Source organism: Salarias fasciatus, chromosome 2 (assembly GCF_902148845.1).
Source record: "Salarias fasciatus chromosome 2, fSalaFa1.1, whole genome shotgun sequence".
Taxonomy (NCBI): Eukaryota; Metazoa; Chordata; class Actinopteri; order Blenniiformes; family Blenniidae; genus Salarias; species Salarias fasciatus.
Genome location: NC_043746.1, coordinates 5,188,927 through 5,207,942, shown reverse-complemented (window position 1 = coordinate 5,207,942; position 19,016 = coordinate 5,188,927). Strand labels below are relative to the sequence as shown.

Sequence of the window (19,016 nt, the reverse complement as noted above, 5' to 3'; positions counted from 1 at the left end):
CACGCATTACCGTAAGAACCGGACGTGAGGTGGCTCCCCAGGAGCAAGCCAAAGATAAACACGTAGACAGACAAACAGGGCGAAGATAAGACATTAGAGGGAAGGCGGCGGAGAAATTGTCGCCATGGAGTAACCGGCGGGGACGTCCAGGTTTCAGCAGGAAAGGAGACGTCGCTCGGTTCGAGAAAGGAGTCCGTCTTCCGCAGACGTCGAGTCGGTGAGTCCCGCAGAGCGGCCACGGCTAGCTGACGGCGGCTAGCAGCTGCTCCCCACCAGCCCGCTCTCTGACTCCGACTGGCAGATAACTTCAGCATTTCTGATCCTAACTATTAAAGATGAGTGTCACCATCTCACCCTCGCTGTGTTGAGCTTCAGTCTTTTTTAGGACGGCGCCACGAGCAGTAGTTGGACAGTTAGTCTCCATTTTTAGCATGTTAGCTTCGTGGCTAGTGAGTTAATAATGCAGCCGAACGAGCACGTTCGTTCTCTAAACTAAATATTAACTACAGCACACATGTGAATAAAAACTATTTAAGAGATTAACTAACTGCTGTAATCCAGAGACACGCAGTTGAATAGAAACCAGCTGTGCTCTCGTTACTGCTATGCAGCTAAAAGTGAAACTGGGCTAGTGTCATTTTGAATGTATTAAAAAGTCAGCTCAGTTCAACTTTTGTAAGCTTTAACGCGATCCGCAAACTCGATCTTCCAGAATGAGCTATTTATTCGTATGTGCTAACAGATGTTGCCATTAAAATCCTCCTCCACCCACTGAGCACTGAGCAGTCATTGAGGTGAACTGATAACAGTTTATTTACATGCTCCATGTTGTATTAAGATAGTTCCAGCTCCATATGGAAAGAACTGCCACAATTCATAAATCTTATCCGCTGTTTTTAATTTTTAACTCTTAAATAAATTTGTTACAAAGAGCTGCAGGTTGACAAACAGTGAAGTGAGAAACACATTTTTCTCACTAAGTTAGAGGTCTTGCAAATACACTGGCAGAGCTTACATCCACTCCACTGCATGGTTGACTGACATGTCACCAAACAGAAGCCATGGCAGTGTTAAAACTGTTCTTACATAATGAGATTATTGTTTTTGAAATAATGCTAACTAGGGCTGAGCGATATATTGTTATCATATCGATATTGGGATATGAACATTCAGGACATTAGTTTCTCAAAATCAACGATATCAAGATTTCCCCTGCTTGCCCTGCATGTAAGCTCGCCCACGCACAGGTAAGGCCAGCTAACCACAAACCTCGTTTACTGGTTGACAGCTGATGGCAGAGGGCGGTTGCAGAATCTGCACCAACGAGTTTGGTGGTAGTGGCATTGAGTTCTCATAAATAAAACTTGCAGTTTTAATTTTTTTTTACATCCTTTTGTATTATGATGTTTTTATTTTTCTGAAAAATGCTTAACTTTCACTGAGTCCATTGTAATATATCGTATTGATATCGAGATATCTGGCATGGATATCGAGATATGAAATGTTGCCCATATCGTTCAGCCCTAATGCTAACCACATCTTCCTTGAAAAACCTGCCTCCGTGTCTGGTGTTCTGCTGGTACGTCTGTAACAACATATTTAAGAGCCTTTCTCCTAAATCAAGTATTACTGGCTGGACATGTAACAACCATAAAACTGTCAAGATCACTTTCATGCTGAAAGTTGGCTTTTATTTGCATGCTGCTTCGCTCCATCGGTCAGGTCACACACATACACACACACACACTCACTCACTCTCGTTCCTCACCTGCTCGGTGTCCCTCCGCAGGATCTGTAGCTGAGTCCAACATGGTGAGGACGGCCTTGGTGACGGCCACCAGTCTGGCTCTGACTGGAGCTGTGGTGGCGCACGCCTACATCCTCAAGCACCAGTTCTACCCCACGGTGGTCTACCTCACCAAGAGCAGCCCCAGCATGGCGGTAAGAGCGGTGCTGAACCGTGAGTTCTGTTTGTGATGGTGTGAAGTTTGATAAAGTACCAGTGTTGTTGTTGTGTCTGGTATCAGGTCCTGTACATTCAGGCGTTTGTGCTGGTGTTTCTGCTGGGGAAGTTCATGAGGAAGGTGTTTTTTGGACAGCTAAGGGCTGCAGAAATGGAGGTAGGGCTCTTCTTCTACATCAGGTTAAGAGGATGGTTTTTTCAGCTGCACCTTCACTTCTTGTGCATCCATCGTGTCGTCTCTGTCTGCCCCTCAGCACCTCATCGAGCGCTCCTGGTATGCGGTGACCGAGACGTGCCTGGCCTTCACCGTGTTCAGGGACGACTTCTCCCCTCGCTTCGTGGCCCTCTTCACCCTCCTGCTCTTCCTCAAGTGCTTCCACTGGCTGGCCGAGGACCGAGTGGACTTTGTGAGTCACAAGCATGAAAACATTAATCTTCCATGTCCTTAAGACTCATGCACAAACAGCACAACAGGTAGAGACATGAATGAGGCATGGGACAGCAGGGCAGTGTCCTGTTGAGATGATCCAGCTGAAACTCAGAAGATCTTATTCTTCATTTATATGTTGATCATTAAAAATGTTAAAGTGAAACTGTGTGGAGAGTCTGATGACTCACCTGACACTCCTGCAGCTTTCCTTTTTCAGCCGAGCTGATTTTGGATGTTAGCTCAAATGGAGAAATGTAAATTTTATACAATTAGCTGCTAAAATCTTCCACCCTGAGGAGTCTTTTTCCTGCTACTCTGTAAATATACACAAGCTGAGTGTAAAAAGGCTCCACTGTGAGTCTGTTGAGTTTGTGTTTCTGCTATTGACCTGCACACGTATTTACACAGAGCTGCTGTAACTTGGCATACATTTCAGTTTCCTTGTTCTTTCTGTTGTGTCGCTGGTAATCCTTTGCTTCCTTTAATCTGTGTTTTAATCCTGTGTGTGTCAGATGGAACGGAGTCCAAACATATCGTGGTTGTTTCACCTGAGAGTGCTGTGTAAGTACTTTTGTCCGTCAGTCAGAAATCATTTCTCATTTGATTCTTTCACTTCTGTTTTTGGGATTTCATCACGGTGCGATTCTCGAGATGAATGAAACTGTATGTAAATGATCCATTTGCACATCAGGCCAGGTGCTCTGGAGTTTAACGTAACCACAGATAATCTCACTGCTTCATTAGCTCTTATTCACGGACTGAACAGTGACCTGATATCTTTCAAACTGATTTCAGTGTTTCAGAGTCAGCAGTTAAAGTTTAACACCATGTCTATCTCTCCAGGTAGATGTTTTCACTCCTTCACTGTGGATTTGTGTGTGTTGTGCAGCTCTCATGGGACTGCTGGGTGTCATGGACTTCCTGTTTGTCAACCACGCCTGTCACAGTATCATCACCCGGGGAGCTTCAGTCCAGCTGGTCTTTGGTTTTGAGGTTTGTCGAACTTCATTGAGGCTTTGATTATTGAAGCTGTGAGACAGGATGCGTCTGTGTTGACCGGTACCTGGTGTTTTGGCTGTATTAGGATGCAGAGCACCCATATGAGAGGGGGCTAATATTTTAAATTATGTAGTAGATCTGAGTGCAGTATGAACACCAAGTATCAACAAACACACAAGGAAATGCACACATTCTGTATGCAGCTGATTTATCTGAACGAGTCTTTGTGTGACTCTGATATCACGTGTTTGACCGCTGCACGGCTCATTGTCCCAACATGCAAGAAAGCGGCATTGCAAAACCGGCATGCTCCAAGATTTCAGCAATTTCAGATTTCAGTCCAGGCCAGAGGTTCTCAACCGCTCCCTCTCCCCACTGTGCTCCAGCGTCGCCACGCTCCTCCACAAAGTATTCTCCTGCTGCGTGGATGTTGGATCAGTGGTGCAAAAAGGGAATTAAACTTCTTTATGAAATTTGTTTTCCACTCACAAAGACTCAATTCCACTCATTTCAACTCGGTTCATAAAGTCTGGCAACACTCTGTGACCCCTGTGAGATTGAGAATGGCCACTCTAGTCCACAGCTGTCTCACAATAAGATCAATGGAGATATGAATTGTAAATCTACTATAGAAAAAATAAATAAAATCAGCAACCTTTTATCTTCACATTCTCAGTACGCCATCCTGCTCACCATGGTGCTCACTACCTTCATCAAGTACATCCTGCACACCATCGACCTGCAGAGCGAGAATCCGTGGGACAACAAGGCCGTCTACATGCTCTACACCGAGCTCTTCACAGGTGCTGCCGTCAGACCGAAACACACATTTCCCTCTGTCCGCCGTGCGCTTTCTGTCACTGAGACGCTGGACGGCGTTTGAATTCCAGGTTTCATCAAAGTGCTTCTCTACATCGCCTTCATGACCATCATGATAAAGGTCCACACCTTCCCCCTGTTCGCCATCCGACCCATGTATCTGGCCATGAGGTGAGCGGCGTCTGTCTGCGCGAGTCCGTCTTCATGGCTTCACTTCCCCGGAGTGAATATCGCTTCATGTTGTTTGCTGTCTCCTCTCAGGCAGTTCAAGAAAGCTGTGACGGACGCTATAATGTCTCGGAGAGCCATCCGCAACATGAACACGCTGTGAGTTCCCCTCTCTGGGTTAGAGATGCCGTGCTGAGGGGTTCTGGTTGACTGTGGTGTCTCTTCAGGTACCCTGATGCCACTCCTGAAGATCTGCAGGCTTCGGACAACGTCTGCATCATCTGTCGCGAGGAGATGGTGACCGGAGCCAAGAAGCTGCCGTGCAATCACATCTTCCACTCCAGGTGGGTGGAGCGCTTGGCTTCCGCTCGCCGAGGCCTGTTTGGATGTGGCGGTCGGTCACCGGAGGTTGTTTCCGTGCAGCTGCCTGCGCTCCTGGTTCCAGAGACAGCAGACCTGTCCCACCTGCCGCATGGACGTCCTCAGAGCGTCCAATAACAACCAGACGGCGGCTCCGGCCCAGGCCCCGCCCCCTGCGCCCGCTGCCCCGGCCAATGCCCCCGCAGCCCCGCCCCCAAACGGTGAGACACTGGGTGGAGACGGATCCGGAGGAGCTGTCCAACAAAGTGTCGTTACAGGAGATCTTTGATGTGTCCTCTGTCTCTGTCTCTCAGTGGGTCCAGCCATGTTACCGGGCTTCCCCCCTGGCATCCTGCCCTTCTGGGGTCCGTTCCCTGCTGTGCCCCCCCCTCCTGCTGCAGCAGCTCCAGCTCCGGGGGCCGCCGACGCGCCTCAGAGCAGCTCGGAGGCCACGCAGTCTGCAGGTGACCGACTCGCCGCCGTCTGATAACACCTGATTAGAGGTGATGATTCTCCTTTACTTATTCTGCTTCACTGTTCCCTTCAGGCTCCGCTCAGTCCACATCGTCAGGGGCCGACGCTGCAGCGGGGGCAGCAGCTGCCCCTCCAGGGGGCGCCATCCCAGGCTTCCCCTTCTCGTTCCCCCCTCCCCCCTTCCCCACAGCACCGTGGCTGCCTATGCCTCCTCCTCCTCCCTTCGGTAAGCTCATAAGAGACGCGGCTCCACAGCCGCGCAGAACAGAAATATTGCATGAGTCCGTTTGGTGTGACGGAACGGTTGCCATGGCAGCAGTTTCTCTGGCTGTCTGAGCTGAGTCTCCTGTGCCGTCCCGTCCCGCAGTGTCGTCCATGCCCCCCCCTCCCCCGTCCCTGTCCCGCCTGTCGGAGGAGGAGCTGCGGGAGCTGGAGGCGGAGGGCCGGCGCGGCCTGGAGGCCCGGCTCCAGTGTCTCCAGAACATCCACACCCTGCTGGACGCCGCCATGCTCAACATCCACCACTACCTCAGCACGGTCGCCACGCTCACGTAAGCTGCGCAGGTCATCAGTGTGTTCACCTTCCAGACAGAACGCACACTTCCCGTCCCTGAGCGCCCCTCTGCTCTCTCCGCAGTCCTCCTCGGACTGAGGGCAGCGCGGCAGAGGCCGGCCACCCGGCGCCGGCGGCCACAGAGAGTCCCGGCGGCGACGACTCCTCCGTCTGTGAGTAACTCGGCCTCGCCGCCTCCCGAGCGCGGTCCGATCAGATCTCAGTAACCGCGTCCGCCTTCTGTCTGCAGCCGGCCCGTCCAGCAGCGCCGCCGTCTCCTCCCAGCCCGCAGACTCCACCTCCGCCTCGTCCGACGCAGAGAGGAGAGAACCGAGCGAAGAGGCGGCGGAGGGCGAGGACGGAGAGCCCAACGCGGCGGAGCTGAGGCGCCGCCGCCTCCGCAAGCTGGAGACCGCCACGCCGTCGTCGTCCTCGTCGCCGCCCCCTCCGGACAACTGATCCGGCGCCTGGGACTCGGCCGCACGGCTCCGGACCAACGGGGACTCTGAGCTGACGCCCAGGCGCAGCGGGCCCCACCCACCCACCCACCCCTCCCCCGCCACGCCGAGCTGTCCGGAGACGCACCGTGGACCGTCTCCGTGTCTGAAAGCAATAGCGCCACTTCTTCTTTTTGTTCTCCGATGTCCCGCCTCAAGCAGGACGCCCGCGCGGTTTGATGAGTCTATGTTCTCAAACCCTCCGGCGGCTGATGGACGAGAGACGGACGCAGCGCTCGTGCTCCCCGGTCGGCCAGTTCCCCCCGGCCCGGGAATCCGCCTCACAGCCGCTCAGTCCAAATCCAGTCAAAGCGATCGTCTACTCTGCTTTCTTCTTCCTCTGTTTCTGTTTCCGGGGTTCTCCACATGCTGCCACTGCAGACACTGTAACATACTGAGTTCTTGGAATGTGTACATACTGTATAAAGAGTTTTAATAGGATGATCTGTACATAAAGCAGAATAAACAGGCTGAAACGGCAGCGGCACCACATGTATGTTGGTTTTAGTGAGTGTTACAGTGACGCACTCGGAGCACCTTTCTTCTTCAGGTTTTTCATCTCGCAGACCTTTATTGTTGCCTTTTAAGTTAAAGATGGAGCTGAGAAAATTAAACTGTTGATCTACGAAATCTGGAAGTCTGTAAAGACATCAATCATTCAGTTCTTCTGACCAACTTATTTCATTTTAACCATCAGACTGCTGTTGAACTGTGCTTGCTCTGGTCCGTCCGCCGCCCTCCCCGGACCAAAACCATGTTTTTATTTGTTCACGTGGCAAATTTCAGTCGCGTGTTAGAACGTCATTAGAAATAAGTTACACTTACAAAACACAATCGTACAGGAAGAAAAAATAAGAACCAACTCTTTAGAAACTTCTTTACAAACTTAGAAAACAGCAATACCTGCAGCGGGAAGGTAATGAGAAGGGAATAGAGAAGGGAATATATTTAATATTTCAGTTAACCACAGCTCTCTGCTGTGAATACCCAAATGGTCAGTTGATTGTGTGCAAAAGAGAGATTAGCTTATCTGACAGGACAGAGCTCCACGTTAGCCTCATACTCTGCAGGAATCGCTTGTGGAGAAGGAATGTAATCGAAGTTAAACCTGATTTCTGTGAGACGACTCCTGGAAAACTCCAGTCCCTCCGAGTCGGGTCCCTTTTTACCAAGAGCAATACAAAAAAAAAACACAAGGTGCATTTCACTGGCTGGTGACGACTTCCTGAGAGTTTAGGTGCAAATCTGCAGGAGGGGGTGGGGGGGGGGGGGGACTGGTGGGGGGTCAGTTCTGGGGGGTGGAGTAGAAGGAGTGGTGCTGGTTGCTGCGGTCTGGAGGATTGCTGGGAAACAGGAGAGGCGCCGTCTCGGATCCATACCAGCTGGAAGACAGACACCGACGCTCCAGTTTTACAAAACATCTTTCCATCTTCACACCGTGTTGCAGAGCATTGCATGATGGGATGCCTCTACCTGGTGTGGGGGGGTGGAGCTCGGGTCCACGGGGTGGCGGAGTCGTCGTCGTCGCTGCCCTGGGGGTCGTCGAAGAAGTACGGGCGAGGCAGGACCCGGTTGTTGATGGGCAGGCCGCCGCTCTGTGGCGACAACATGGAGAAACGGGTTAACTCTGCTCTGCCGCCGCGCGCTTTCACCAACCGCTGAGCGAGGAGGGATCACCTCCTGAGCGGGCCGCCGCACTCTGAAGATGAGGATGAGGAGGCTGGTCGGGAGCAGCTCCCATATGAAGAGGATGGCACCGAAGGCCAGGTAGCCTTCCTCTCCCAGCTCGCTGCGCAGGTCCGCCTGATCACACACACACACACACACACACACAAACACACTCGGTCAGGACCCGGCATCGGGACGCCATCGAGCCGCGGTCCGACGACACCCACCTGGTCCGAGACGTTGTACCAGTCGAAGTTGAAGGACTCCACGTGGCGGCTCTGGGACAGGAAGAGCACCGTCAGGTTGTAGCAGGCCCGGCTGGCAAACAGGAAGATCACGGCTCCGCCCAACGCTGCCACCCGGCACACGGTGGTCCCCTGGCCAGACAGAAAACACACACACAACACAGCTCCGCCGACTCAATATTAAAGCTTTCCAGAAGCAAGTTTCAAAATCTGTATAAAAGGTCTGATGCACAATTAAAATTAGTTTTTTTTTAATATGGAATTTGGAAGTTCTTTGTTTTCCAAGACTAATGACATCTGGAAAAATTTATAAAATCTATATGTGCATTACAACATCTTCAAAATAATGCAACAGAAAACAAATCCAGCTTGATGACTTCAGACAAAACCTACAAAGACTTACTTGTCTTCAAATCATGCAAACTTTGGATCAGCGTAATACAAACTTCATTTGCTTACTAATGATTGTGAAATGGCTAGCCGGGGGGTGTGGCTCCCCTGGGCCTCACCTTGCTGATCAGGTAGGGGCTGGCGGAGCGGGAGTGTCGGCTGAGGAGCAGCAGCAGGGTGGCCAGCAGCACGGCGTCCAGGATGAAGAGCAGGTCGTTGACGATCACCCGGACCAGCACCAGGCTCCAGGTGCGGTCCGCCGCCCCGCCGCCGCGGCCGCGGTCCCCCAGGGCCGCGCACGCCACGTTCACGGCCAGGAAAAGAGCGCTCATCGTCCCGTACACGCACCGGGCCACCCACCTGTGGGGGGCGGGGAGCGACAGCGCTGCTATTCCTCAAACAAACAGACCTTCCTCTGCTGCACCTTCTTCAAAATAATCTGATTTCAAGGTCTTCTTCATTACAAGTGAACTTCTTCGTTTGACACTCCTGACATGGAGGAATGCAGGTGAGATCATAAAAAAGCATCAGTGCTGAGAACGAAGACTTACAGGCCTCTGTCCACGTCGGAGCTGTACATTTCCCTCACTTTGAGCAACACCTGTGCAACGACAGACACGTCAGTCAACCCTGAAAATGGGAGAAAAAGAAAGGCGAGGATGAGCAGACGGCGCAGCGCACCTGCGTGAAGTACAGGTTGATGAGGCTGAGCGTGAAGAACTGCAGACACACGGGGAAGCAGTAGAGCAGCCAGTAGGCAGCCACGGGCAGCCGGTTGGCCTCCAGCGCGTTACTGAAGTAGAAGGAGAAGAGGGTGGTGCGCAGGGCGGCCCACAGCAGGCAGAGGAAGAGGAAGATGCTCTGGTAGCTCCATCGCTTGTGTCTGTAGAGATGCAGCAGCCACAGCTGCACGTAGACCACCAGGAAGAGGCCGGCGTACAGCGCCGTGTACAGGACGGTGAAGCCCAGCTGCACGGACGGGGCCACGGCCGGGCGCAGGGGGGCCGGCGGGGCCCGGGTGGACCAGGCGGCTGTGGGCGGAGCTTCCATCGGAGCGATGAGCGGACTAACTGAGAGCGATCATCGCAGGGGAAAGAGCCACACCGAATCCTCACAGCAGAGACCTGAGGAGCAGAGGAGCATTAACGCAGATTTACACCTTCTCTAACACACATCCAGGTCAGATTCTCCACACCGATCTGATCCACTGACTCCCTGCTGTGACAAAGTGTAAATTGACTCTATACTGAGCTGAAGAGGCCATAACGCCAAGGATTGTTGGAATAAATCAAACAGTTCAGTAAGTGACATTGACGACTATGTGCTTTCACATTTGAGTTTAAATAGCTGCACATATTCAAACACTTCATTAAGTTACTCTCTGTGCCACTCAACTTACATTTAAACACAACAGAGGGGGATAAATGAGCTTTACAGCCTTATTATAGCCAGGGGCGTCATGTATGTAGGCTCATCCCTGTGCAGGTGATAGAAGGATGGCTGTAAATTAAAATCCAAAGAGCTTGTTCGCTCTGCTCCATATTGAATGGGACGCCTCACCCCTACAACCCCAGACATGTTCAGACATTTCCAAGCCTTGAAAATATACTAAGAATGAGAATTTACCAGCAATACTCCAGAGAGTGTCCAGAAAAGATACATGGTAATTACATCAATGGTCAACAGCTCAGTTTGTTTTTTTTGTTATTAATTTGATCTAGACATGTGAAAACCATGGTCTGAAATAAAACACAAACACCAATCTAGACCCACTGCACACAACCATACACATAGAAATCTAGTTCAGCATATCTGTTAAAGAGGCTGGGACCAGTTACCACCTGCACTGATTGTGTTCGTGTGTTTTTGTCTATGTTGATAAGTATTCCTCTAAAACTTCAACGACAGCCTTCGCAGTTTAATTTAATCATTTTATCGCTGCTCACAAACAGCACTTCATGGTGAAGGGGATTTTGAGGAAAACCCAGAGCGTATCTGTTCCACAGTCACAACAGCTCAGAACAATGCTAACGAAACAATGAATAATCCCCTCAGTTCCTCCAGCTTCCTCTATCCGGCTGGACTTCCTCAGAAGGCCGCCGTCATTCATCTCCAGGTGAAGGAGCAGCTCCAGCGACAGGATGCTGCCACTGTCCTGCTGCACTGACACACTGAGGAAATCCTTTCTCCCTCATGCCATGCAGCTTTTTAACGCCTCCCAGGGGGACAGAGAAGGGCTGAGGTCACCCCCCTCCCCCCCAGCTGTCAACTTTTACTTTTACTTTGGATTTGATTCTGTTCTATTGTGTGCTGATCCTGTTGACACTGTGAATTTTCCAAAAGGGATGTCTGTCTTTCGATCTTTTTTATCTATCTCAGCCTTTGCATTGATTCCATTGACTCCTTTATGAACCACTTTATAAACCATGATGAACCACTTTATAAACCTTGATGAAGCTAAACTTCAATAAACCCATGACAGAAGGTGTCAGTCCTCTGATCACGGGACAGGTAATAACAGCATAAATGTATCGCCACTTTCTTTCGGTTTCGACACCCACAAAAAGTGTACATGACTGCAGAAAGCTTCTCTGCTCTGATATTTGCTGTTGTTATCACACAGTAAGCATGTGTGTTATGTCTGTGGTCATTTCTGCGACCTTTGGATCCACTCAGTCTTTACATCGAATACATAAACAACCGGCTACACGGACACAAACTGCGGACAGACGCGGTTTAAAGTGTTTCTATCGGTGCGTGCGAGCTGTGTTGTCGTCTCTCGGAAAAGAGAGTGATATGCGTGTGATGTCTGCGGCGTTTTTTTAAAAAATAAAAACAGACCTTATATCGCTGCGGGGCTCCGGAGTCGGATGCGGACTTCTGGCTCGGACACTAATCCCACACTTCCGGGTTCTGCACGCTGCGTCACGTCTGGTGGGCGGGGCTTGTATTTTTGATTTCAACCGCCAATAGCGATGACAGGAAATCGCGGTTACTTCAATTTTCAATCCAGCGAGTCAAATCTGATTAAACGCGATTTTTTTTGTTTGGGAATCGTCACCTACATCCACGACAGAAATGACATCGAGCTGATTCAACAGGGGATTTTAGTGCTCAGCAGCGTGGCGGGTGGCCTGTTTTTACAATCTCGTGGTTGTTGTTGTTGTTGTTTACTCGTCAGTTCAGCCACGGAGGTGTTGCATTATTAAAGGTGTCCGAGATGCCGATGGTGCTGCGGTCTCGGAAATCCATCAACCCCGGGCAGGCGAGCGAGGCAGAGTCACTGGATACCCCGAGACGGTCGACCCGCCTGCAGAGGAGAGCGACGTATGAGGTGGGTATATTTTATTACTCAGCCTTTCCGCCTCCTCTTCCTCCGCCGCCCGAACCTTCACAGTCAGCCACGTAGCTCGCTGGCTAACAGCTCCGTGCTAACGAGTCCTCGAGACCAGCACTCTTTTACACGGATACCAAATCACTCTTAACCGCTGCTCGTTCTTCTTAACTGTTAGCTTGAGTTAAGTTATTAGTTCCAACTTAAAAACTCCAGCGTAGAAGTTATTTTAGCGGTGCCGGATAAGTTTCTGCATCATGGTAAGTGTTTTTTTTTCATTCTGTCTGCGTAAAGAAACCCCAAAACAACACGACAAATTGTTGTTTTGTGCACATTGTATGTTTATTTACTTGTGTAGGTGTCATGGTGACTAGCCACAGACTGCGGCTGTCTCTCTTATTAACTTTAACCCTTATATCCCCGTCAGGATTCAGATGATTCCGACTCGGAGTCCGTCCAGAGGCGTGCGGTGATGGAGATACACCGCGGCGGCGCCCCGGTCGTGCTGGAGGAGGAGACTGCGGAGGAGGCGGCGGATGTAACGGTACGTTTAGGCTGCGGTTCACCTGAGAGCCCCCATGACAGCTCCGCTCTGGAGGAAGCAGAGCTGTAGAAGAGGCAGGTCGAGGTACGGAAACATTTTTGGGACCTGGGTGTGGCAGAGCTTTCCCTCTGATGACAGAAATAATGCTCTGCGACTGAGGTTGTGCTGCTGCATGAAGTCGTTATATACCAGGAAACATTGATCTGTCAGGCCGGAAATGGGCTTACTTTGTTTTGTAGAGGAGATTCAAACAGTGGAGCTGATAATTTGAGGACAAACTCAAAACCTGTGGGTGTTTATATTCATCTTCATGTCAGAAATATTTCCCTTCTTGCCTAATATTTCTCCAGTCTACTCTTTTAGTCCTGAAGTTGATGCATGTCTGTCACCCTATTGATACAACAAAGTGTCAAGATAGATTTGAAAAAGAAAGTAGTTGATGCACAGTGGTTACCGCTGTCGCCTCACAGCAAAAAGGCTTATACCTACCGGGCCTTTCCGCGTGGAGTTTGCATGTTCTTCCAGTGTGTGCATGGATTTTCATCCAGATACCTCTGCTGTGTGTGTGTGTGTGTGTGTGTGTGTGTGTGTGTGTGTGTGTGTGTGTGTGTGTGTGTGTGTGTGTGGTGTTGGTGGTGGTGGGAGTCCAGTCTGTCTCACTGTGTTTGCTCTGTGCTGGACTGGCGACCTGTCCGGGGTGTGTCCTGTTGTCCTATCATTGCTCACAGTAAGCTGGGATTGGCTGCAGCATCCCACAGCCCTGAACAGGATTAAGCGGTTTTGAAGATGAATGGATGAATAGAAAGCCACGGTCTCCCTCCCCCTCCCTCTCTGTCAGCTGGAGCATTATTGTCACGGCACACTGTTTTATGGCCTGTCTATCGCTGATGTTATCTGGCCCTTTTCTCCAATATTGATGATTTGCTAACATCCAGACCGCAGGGCGTCTTCCTCCTAAATGATTTGACTTCAGCTGAACTCAATGAATGAATCGATCAGTAGACATAATGCTGATAATCAGTGTGTTACAGCAACACTGTCATGATACAGCTGTGTAACAGAGAGAAAATTAAAAGAAGGTTAATTTACTGAGGAACTACATTTTTTAACACAAATACTAACTTTCACTAGTGTTTAAAGAAGTAACTGTTATTCATCAGCTGTTTCTCTCTCGAGCTTCCACAAAACTAAGATAAGAGTAAAAGTTGAAAGATATTATGTAATCCACAATAGATACTGATCAGTTGTGATATAAGCTTCAAAAACTCTTCCTATTGGTGGGATTTTATGGGGAGAAATGTTGATTGAAATGACAGAAGCTGTTTGGATCTTCTTTAAAGGTTCACTTTTGTTTAAAGCTTTATAGAAAATGTGATAATAAATCACTACACTCATGTAAGTTACAACATGAGGCAGTAATGGCCTCCAGGTTCTGGTTCTTTTTAATTCACCAGTTTAAAACTGTTCAGCCTTGTTGGAGTGAGGACCACGGTGTCGTTTTGACGTTCCTGCAGCGTCCACAGTAGGGGGACAGCAGGCCTGCCTCACCCTCTTAAAGCTCAGAAGAATGGCAGCCACGTACTTTCAGAATTTTTATGAAAAACAGACGGAGCCCGAAGGGAAGTGAGAGGAATGTGAAGCAGTGAAGCCGGGCGATTCTGTATCGGTGCTAATGCTCCTGTCACAGAGGTAAATAAACATGCTCAGCCTGCAGCAAGAGAGCTCATTTGAATAGGTGTGGCCTCTCCTGCACTGTGGTACGGACAGAGTGTCATGTTGTTATTGTTCTTCACCATCGAAACGAGGAGGAATAGGCTTTGGATATTACTGAGGAAATGCTGCTCTAGTCTGAAACAGGTAGAAGCGTTAAATAAGATGGCGTGAAGTTGCTTGGAAGTAAGTACATTTATGTTGAGAGGAGAGTTGTTTACTCCTTAATTCTCATTCGAGATGTTTTGTCTCCCTCAGGAGCTCAAGTATTGTCATGTTGTGCTGGACCGTCTCCACATCGAAGACAAACAAGGTCAAAAGGAACTGGAGGAGAAAGAAGACATGAGCCGCAAAGTTGGGAAGACCACCTCTCGGATCCCCACGTTCCACAAGCGGCCCACCAGCCACGGCGCCGAGCTGCCCGCTCCCAGGAGAGAGACGTCCGTCCTCCCGGCTCAGTCCAATGACAAAGCTGGAAGTTCAGGCGGTGAAGCTTCAAGGCCCAAACCCCCGGAGGCCAGAGAGACGGCTCTGCCCCAGCTGTCCAGCCGGCTAGCCAAATACACAGCCGAGGAGCCTCCAGTGCCGAGTGGCTCTGAGCAGGCGGCGGCAGTCCACAGCCCGCCGATCGCCGCACCCAGGAGCTGGAGCCCGTCCGAATCGATGCTGTCCCCTCTGATGACGGCCAGCCCGCGGCCCGCACTCATACGAGACAGGGGGCCCGAGGCCGACGTCGGATCAGACGCCCCCTGGAGCCGCGTTCCACACGAAGGTTCCGCCACTCGCCTTCTCTACGAGGATCTCGGGAGCCGTCTGCCAGACGAAGGCTCCCCCCGCCACAAGCCGAGGGAGACGACGCCACAGAGGGACCAAGGTCCTCCAGAAAGCAGCTTCAGCGACATCTCAGGAGACTACAACCGGTCCCCGACTGTCCCCGCAGCCCAGGAGGACCAGGAGGAGGAGGACGAGGAGGAGGAGGAGGAGGAGGTGGAGGCCATCATGGACGAAGAGCCGCCCTGGAAGACAGAGTCCATGAAGGTCGCTGACCTGAGGGTCAGCAGGTCTTCATCAGAGGCAGAATGTGAGGAGGAGGAGGAGGAGGTGGAGGAGATGGAGGAGCAGCCTCAGGAGCCTCTGATGAGCCCCTTTACAAGCCTCAGAGAGAAAAGAGTCGAAGCAGACAAGTCCTGCTCTGCTGTCGCATCAGAGAAACCTGAAAAAGCCTCATCAGCCAACTCAGACAAGGTCAGATACTGTATCTTCAACAAATCTGTAACTTTGCATTTTGAAGATTCGAAAACTGCTGATATAATTTTTATGAACTTTCATGTATTGCTGTTTCTTTGGGTTTAAATATCATACATAATGTTATCATATTTAAACATCCTGAGCTTCCCTCTCACTTCTTTACTAGTTGAGATTCTCTCAGAACTGAAACTAGAAAAGCAAAGAATGAACGTGATTAGCAGCGTAGCTGATGGAATAGCTCTGATGTCTGCAGTGCTGTTTGTGTCACTGTCGGATGGAGGAATTCCACCACGCCCTCCGGGAGCAGCTGTGGTATGCTGCGCTGCGCTGCGCTCCTCTGCTCACTCCTGTGCTTGTTGTTCCTCAGCGGTCGGGATGCTCCGGCTTCGCCCTCCTCTTCCTCCTGCCAGCCACGCTGCTGCTGCTCGGCGGCTTCGGCCTGCACGTCTGGCATTATGGACTTCCCATGTCCGTGGCTCAGCTCACCGCCCAGCTGGAGCTGCACTGGTTAGAGGGCCTGGGTTTGATTCCGGAGCCCTGCAGCACAGACTGCCGGTGAGTCACGGGTCGTCAGCCATTCCTGACCTCTCCTTGCTAAATGTGGTTTGACTTTGAGGCGTGAACCTCGGTCTCTGTCCAGGGTACATCTGGTGGAAAGCGTCCCCGTCGGCCTGTACGAGTCCTCGCCGCCGCCCAGACGCAGCATCGCAGACAGCTGGCTGCGTCTGCTGCAGCGGGCCAACAGCTCGGTGGACATCGCCGCTTTCTACTTCACGCTGCGGGCCAGCGACACGGACCTCGGCGGCTCCGCCGACGCTCAGGTAGCACCGTGCGCTTATCGCACCGCTCGCCCACGTCTCCAGCTCCCTTCAACCTCCTATCGGCGCTCCGCAGGGCCGGGAGGTCTTCCAGCAGCTGAAGCAGCTTCACGCCAGAGGGGTCAAACTCCAGATTGCTGTCAACTCCCCTCAGAAGTCCATCCGAGACACGGGGGAGCTGGCTGCCGCAGGTCAGAGGTCACACACGCATACAAGCATCATGAAGAGGCAAATCCTGACGCTGTGGGATTAAACTGCTGAGTGCGTCTGCTTCCAGGAGCAGAGGTCAGAGAGGTGGACCTCCAGGCCGTGACCGGAGGCATCGTGCACACCAAGCTGTGGGTGGTGGACCAGAAGCACCTGTATGTGGGCAGTGCCAACATGGACTGGCGCTCTCTGACCGAGGTACGGCGCCAACGCCCGCCTGTCACGCCGCTCCCTCTCCAGCTGTCTCAACACGAGTCACATGACCAGTTTCATTCACGCCAGATTATAAAGATCCCAGCGTCATCTGTTGTCCCCTGTGTGTGTGTGTAGTGGGCGTTGGACACACTCTGGTTTCAGATGTCGAACCCGCTGGTAGATCCTGAACTGATTTACAACAAGTTTACAGAATGTGGAGCATTTATTCCATGCCCTTCCCTATTGAAACACACATTATGGTGTGTTTTGCTGCTCTTTATGAAGCCCAGAGCTCCAGTAATGTTTCATAAAGTGGTCCAAACACGAACAGCAGCAGGCTTTAGTGGTTCGTTCTGACGGTGGAGGTCACACACTCTGTTGAGCGCAGGTGAAGGAGGTGGGCGTGTCCGTGGAGGACTGCAGCTGCCTGGCTCAGGACGCCTTTCGGATCTTCGGGGTGTATTGGAGCCTGGGTGGAGTGAACCACACCTCCCTACCTCCGTACTGGCCGGCTCGCCTCTCCGCCCTGTCCAGCTCCCAGAATCCCCTGCGCCTCAAGCTCAACGGAGTGCCTGCTCGGGTCTACCTGTCTGTAAGTCCACCGAGTCCACCTTTCAGCCGGGCTTCTCTCTGAGACGGCTCCGGGAGTGGGATTTAGTGCTGATCGACAGGGACGTGCTGCGTCCGTCTCCTCCAGAGCTCCCCTCCTCAGATCTCCGCCCGCGGCCGCGCCGACGACCTCTCCTCCATCCTGTCCGTCATCGACGACGCCCACAACTTTATTTACATCTCTGTGATGGACTACCTGCCACTGTCTCAGTACACACAGCCCGTCCGGTACGCTGCACGCACACACACACACACACACACACTCCTGTCTCTCCACAGCGGCTGTGCTAAAGGTTGCAGCGTCACCGAGTGTGTGCTGATGCTGCGGCGCTCTGCAGAGGGATGACCGAGCAGCTTTTCTCATTCAGACGGAGAACTGCCGACAGGCTGAAAACACACACTCAAACCGAAGGAATGACCCGTGCCCGGTGTGTCCCGCGTGCAGGTTCTGGCCCGCCATCGACTCGGCGCTGCGTGCCGCGGCGTGCACGAGGGGCGTGCACGTCAGGCTGCTGGTGAGCTGCTGGGAGCACTCGCCTGGCTCCATGTTCACCTTCCTGCGGTCGCTGCTGGTCCTCAGCAGTCCTCCGCTGAGCTGCCACATCAGCGTGGTACGTCTGGGTCTCCACGTCCAATGTCTCAAACGCTTTCAGAGATGTAGCCGTGATTACCCTGATGGAATGGAAAACACACTTCTGACGCTCGTGTCTGGTTTTCATTAGAACGTCTTCACGGTTCCCTCCACTGCGGAGCAGAAGAAGATCCCCTACGCTCGAGTCAACCACGCCAAGTACATGGTGACTGACAGAGCGCTGTACATCGGTAAGACGCCTCCAGGGTTTGTAGCTTTAGCAGGAATATGTCAAGAAGACTCAGCTGACAAAAAAAAAACAAACTGATCTGTATGAAAAGTCGGCAATCCTCATTGTCTCATCAAAATTGTTAAATGGATTATTGAGTGTATTTATTTAAAATGCTCTTTATTACCAGCTGAGTGTTGACCTTCTCCCTTCTGGAAGGATTCATGACAGAGTTGTTCATATGGTGCGTTCAGGGACGTCGAACTGGTCGGAGAACTACTTCACGCAGACGGCCGGCGTGGGCCTGGTGGTGAACCAGACGGGCTCCGCCGTGGGCCCGGGCCAGCAGACCCTGCAGAGCCAGGCGGAGGACCTGTTCCTCCGGGACTGGAGCTCGCCGTACAGCAGCCCGCTCTCCGTGGACGACCAGCACCCCTGCGCCCAGTAGAGAGCCTCTCCACGCCTCCTGCTACTTGAATTACTTACTCTGCCTTCCTCGAACTCAGTTTGCTTCACTGCTGCCTTATTCTGTATATATTTGCTTTTTTTTTTTTTTCATATGCGGGTATTTTTGAATCCTGTGATGTTCTGATTTTAATTGCGAGGAGCTTTGGTTAAAGGGAACTTTCTTTTATGCCTGGAGCATTTTGTAAATGTTTGCTTAAAGATGTCGGTGCAAAGCTTTAAGAAGCTCGTGTGGTGAAGGACGCGCCTCCAAAGAGCTCGGCCATGTTTACAGCGCGTCCCGAAGCGCACGGCTCATGTACATATCGTCCCAAAGAGACCCGCATTCGTTGACCTTTAGCTGGATTTCGCTGCGTTCTCTGGTTTTCTGTGGTCCGCTTGAATTGAGTTCCTTCTGTGTGAACAGCTGACCGGATGTTTGATTACAATAAAAGCTGTTCCCCTGATTTTTGTCCAACAGTCATAATCCCATCCTCAAACTGCTCATTTTGACTCCTCACATTTCATAACGTGTGTGAAT

The 19,016-nt window shown here is 51.4% G+C and overlaps 3 protein-coding genes across 6 annotated transcripts; 2 read left to right on the top strand and 1 right to left on the bottom strand.

Annotated features, from left to right (window-relative positions):
- Positions 1 to 30: 30 nt before the first annotated feature.
- LOC115401826 (E3 ubiquitin-protein ligase synoviolin-like) lies at positions 31 to 6,589 on the top strand. The gene is made up of 16 exons (XM_030110175.1): positions 31 to 217; positions 1,790 to 1,941; positions 2,028 to 2,120; positions 2,218 to 2,370; positions 2,906 to 2,954; positions 3,283 to 3,386; positions 4,069 to 4,195; positions 4,283 to 4,382; positions 4,473 to 4,538; positions 4,607 to 4,723; positions 4,803 to 4,960; positions 5,054 to 5,203; positions 5,287 to 5,439; positions 5,581 to 5,764; positions 5,851 to 5,939; positions 6,017 to 6,589. Exons 2-16 carry the CDS (start codon positions 1,810 to 1,812, stop codon positions 6,223 to 6,225), a joined length of 1,884 nt encoding a protein of 627 aa, XP_029966035.1. The 5' UTR covers positions 31 to 217; positions 1,790 to 1,809; the 3' UTR covers positions 6,226 to 6,589.
- Positions 6,590 to 6,918: 329 nt separating this feature from the next.
- LOC115401834 (integral membrane protein GPR137-like) lies at positions 6,919 to 11,477 on the bottom strand. Its single transcript, XM_030110187.1, has 8 exons — positions 11,408 to 11,477; positions 9,248 to 9,690; positions 9,118 to 9,167; positions 8,686 to 8,926; positions 8,159 to 8,308; positions 7,941 to 8,066; positions 7,737 to 7,858; positions 6,919 to 7,645 (listed from the first exon to the last, which is right to left on the bottom strand). The coding sequence occupies exons 2-8, from the start codon at positions 9,614 to 9,616 to the stop codon at positions 7,549 to 7,551; spliced, it is 1,155 nt and encodes a 384-aa protein (XP_029966047.1). The 5' UTR covers positions 9,617 to 9,690; positions 11,408 to 11,477; the 3' UTR covers positions 6,919 to 7,548.
- Positions 11,478 to 11,603: 126 nt separating this feature from the next.
- LOC115405199 (phospholipase D3-like) lies at positions 11,604 to 18,935 on the top strand. 4 transcript variants are annotated; one of them, XM_030114707.1, is made up of 12 exons: positions 11,604 to 11,900; positions 12,328 to 12,444; positions 14,413 to 15,399; positions 15,770 to 15,957; positions 16,043 to 16,223; positions 16,297 to 16,411; positions 16,498 to 16,625; positions 17,011 to 17,214; positions 17,320 to 17,459; positions 17,677 to 17,842; positions 17,954 to 18,053; positions 18,286 to 18,935. In XM_030114707.1, exons 1-12 carry the CDS (start codon positions 11,787 to 11,789, stop codon positions 18,477 to 18,479), a joined length of 2,634 nt encoding a protein of 877 aa, XP_029970567.1. In that variant the 5' UTR covers positions 11,604 to 11,786; the 3' UTR covers positions 18,480 to 18,935. The 4 variants fall into 4 exon arrangements, with proteins under 4 accessions (XP_029970567.1, XP_029970575.1, XP_029970591.1 ...); XM_030114715.1 differs by lacking the exon at positions 11,604 to 11,900 and adding an exon at positions 11,947 to 12,160; XM_030114731.1 differs by lacking the exons at positions 11,604 to 11,900; positions 12,328 to 12,444 and adding an exon at positions 12,509 to 12,528.
- Positions 18,936 to 19,016: the final 81 nt, after the last annotated feature.

Coding starts and splice junctions, on each gene's coding strand:
- LOC115401826 (XM_030110175.1), top strand. CDS start 1,810: ATGGTGAGGACGGCCTTGGTGACGGCCACCAGTCTGGCTCTGACTGGA. Junction 4,196..4,282: donor CTACACCGAGCTCTTCACAG/GTGCTGCCGTCA, acceptor TTTGAATTCCAG/GTTTCATCAAAGTGCTTCTC. Junction 4,961..5,053: donor CGCAGCCCCGCCCCCAAACG/GTGAGACACTGG, acceptor TCTGTCTCTCAG/TGGGTCCAGCCATGTTACCG.
- LOC115401834 (XM_030110187.1), bottom strand. CDS start 9,616: ATGGAAGCTCCGCCCACAGCCGCCTGGTCCACCCGGGCCCCGCCGGCC. Junction 8,927..9,117: donor TCCGACGTGGACAGAGGCCT/GTAAGTCTTCGT, acceptor CGCCCCCCACAG/GTGGGTGGCCCGGTGCGTGT. Junction 7,646..7,736: donor GCTCCACCCCCCCACACCAG/GTAGAGGCATCC, acceptor TCTGTCTTCCAG/CTGGTATGGATCCGAGACGG.
- LOC115405199 (XM_030114707.1), top strand. CDS start 11,787: ATGCCGATGGTGCTGCGGTCTCGGAAATCCATCAACCCCGGGCAGGCG. Junction 12,445..14,412: donor AGGAGGCGGCGGATGTAACG/GTACGTTTAGGC, acceptor TGTCTCCCTCAG/GAGCTCAAGTATTGTCATGT. Junction 15,958..16,042: donor CCCTGCAGCACAGACTGCCG/GTGAGTCACGGG, acceptor GTCTCTGTCCAG/GGTACATCTGGTGGAAAGCG.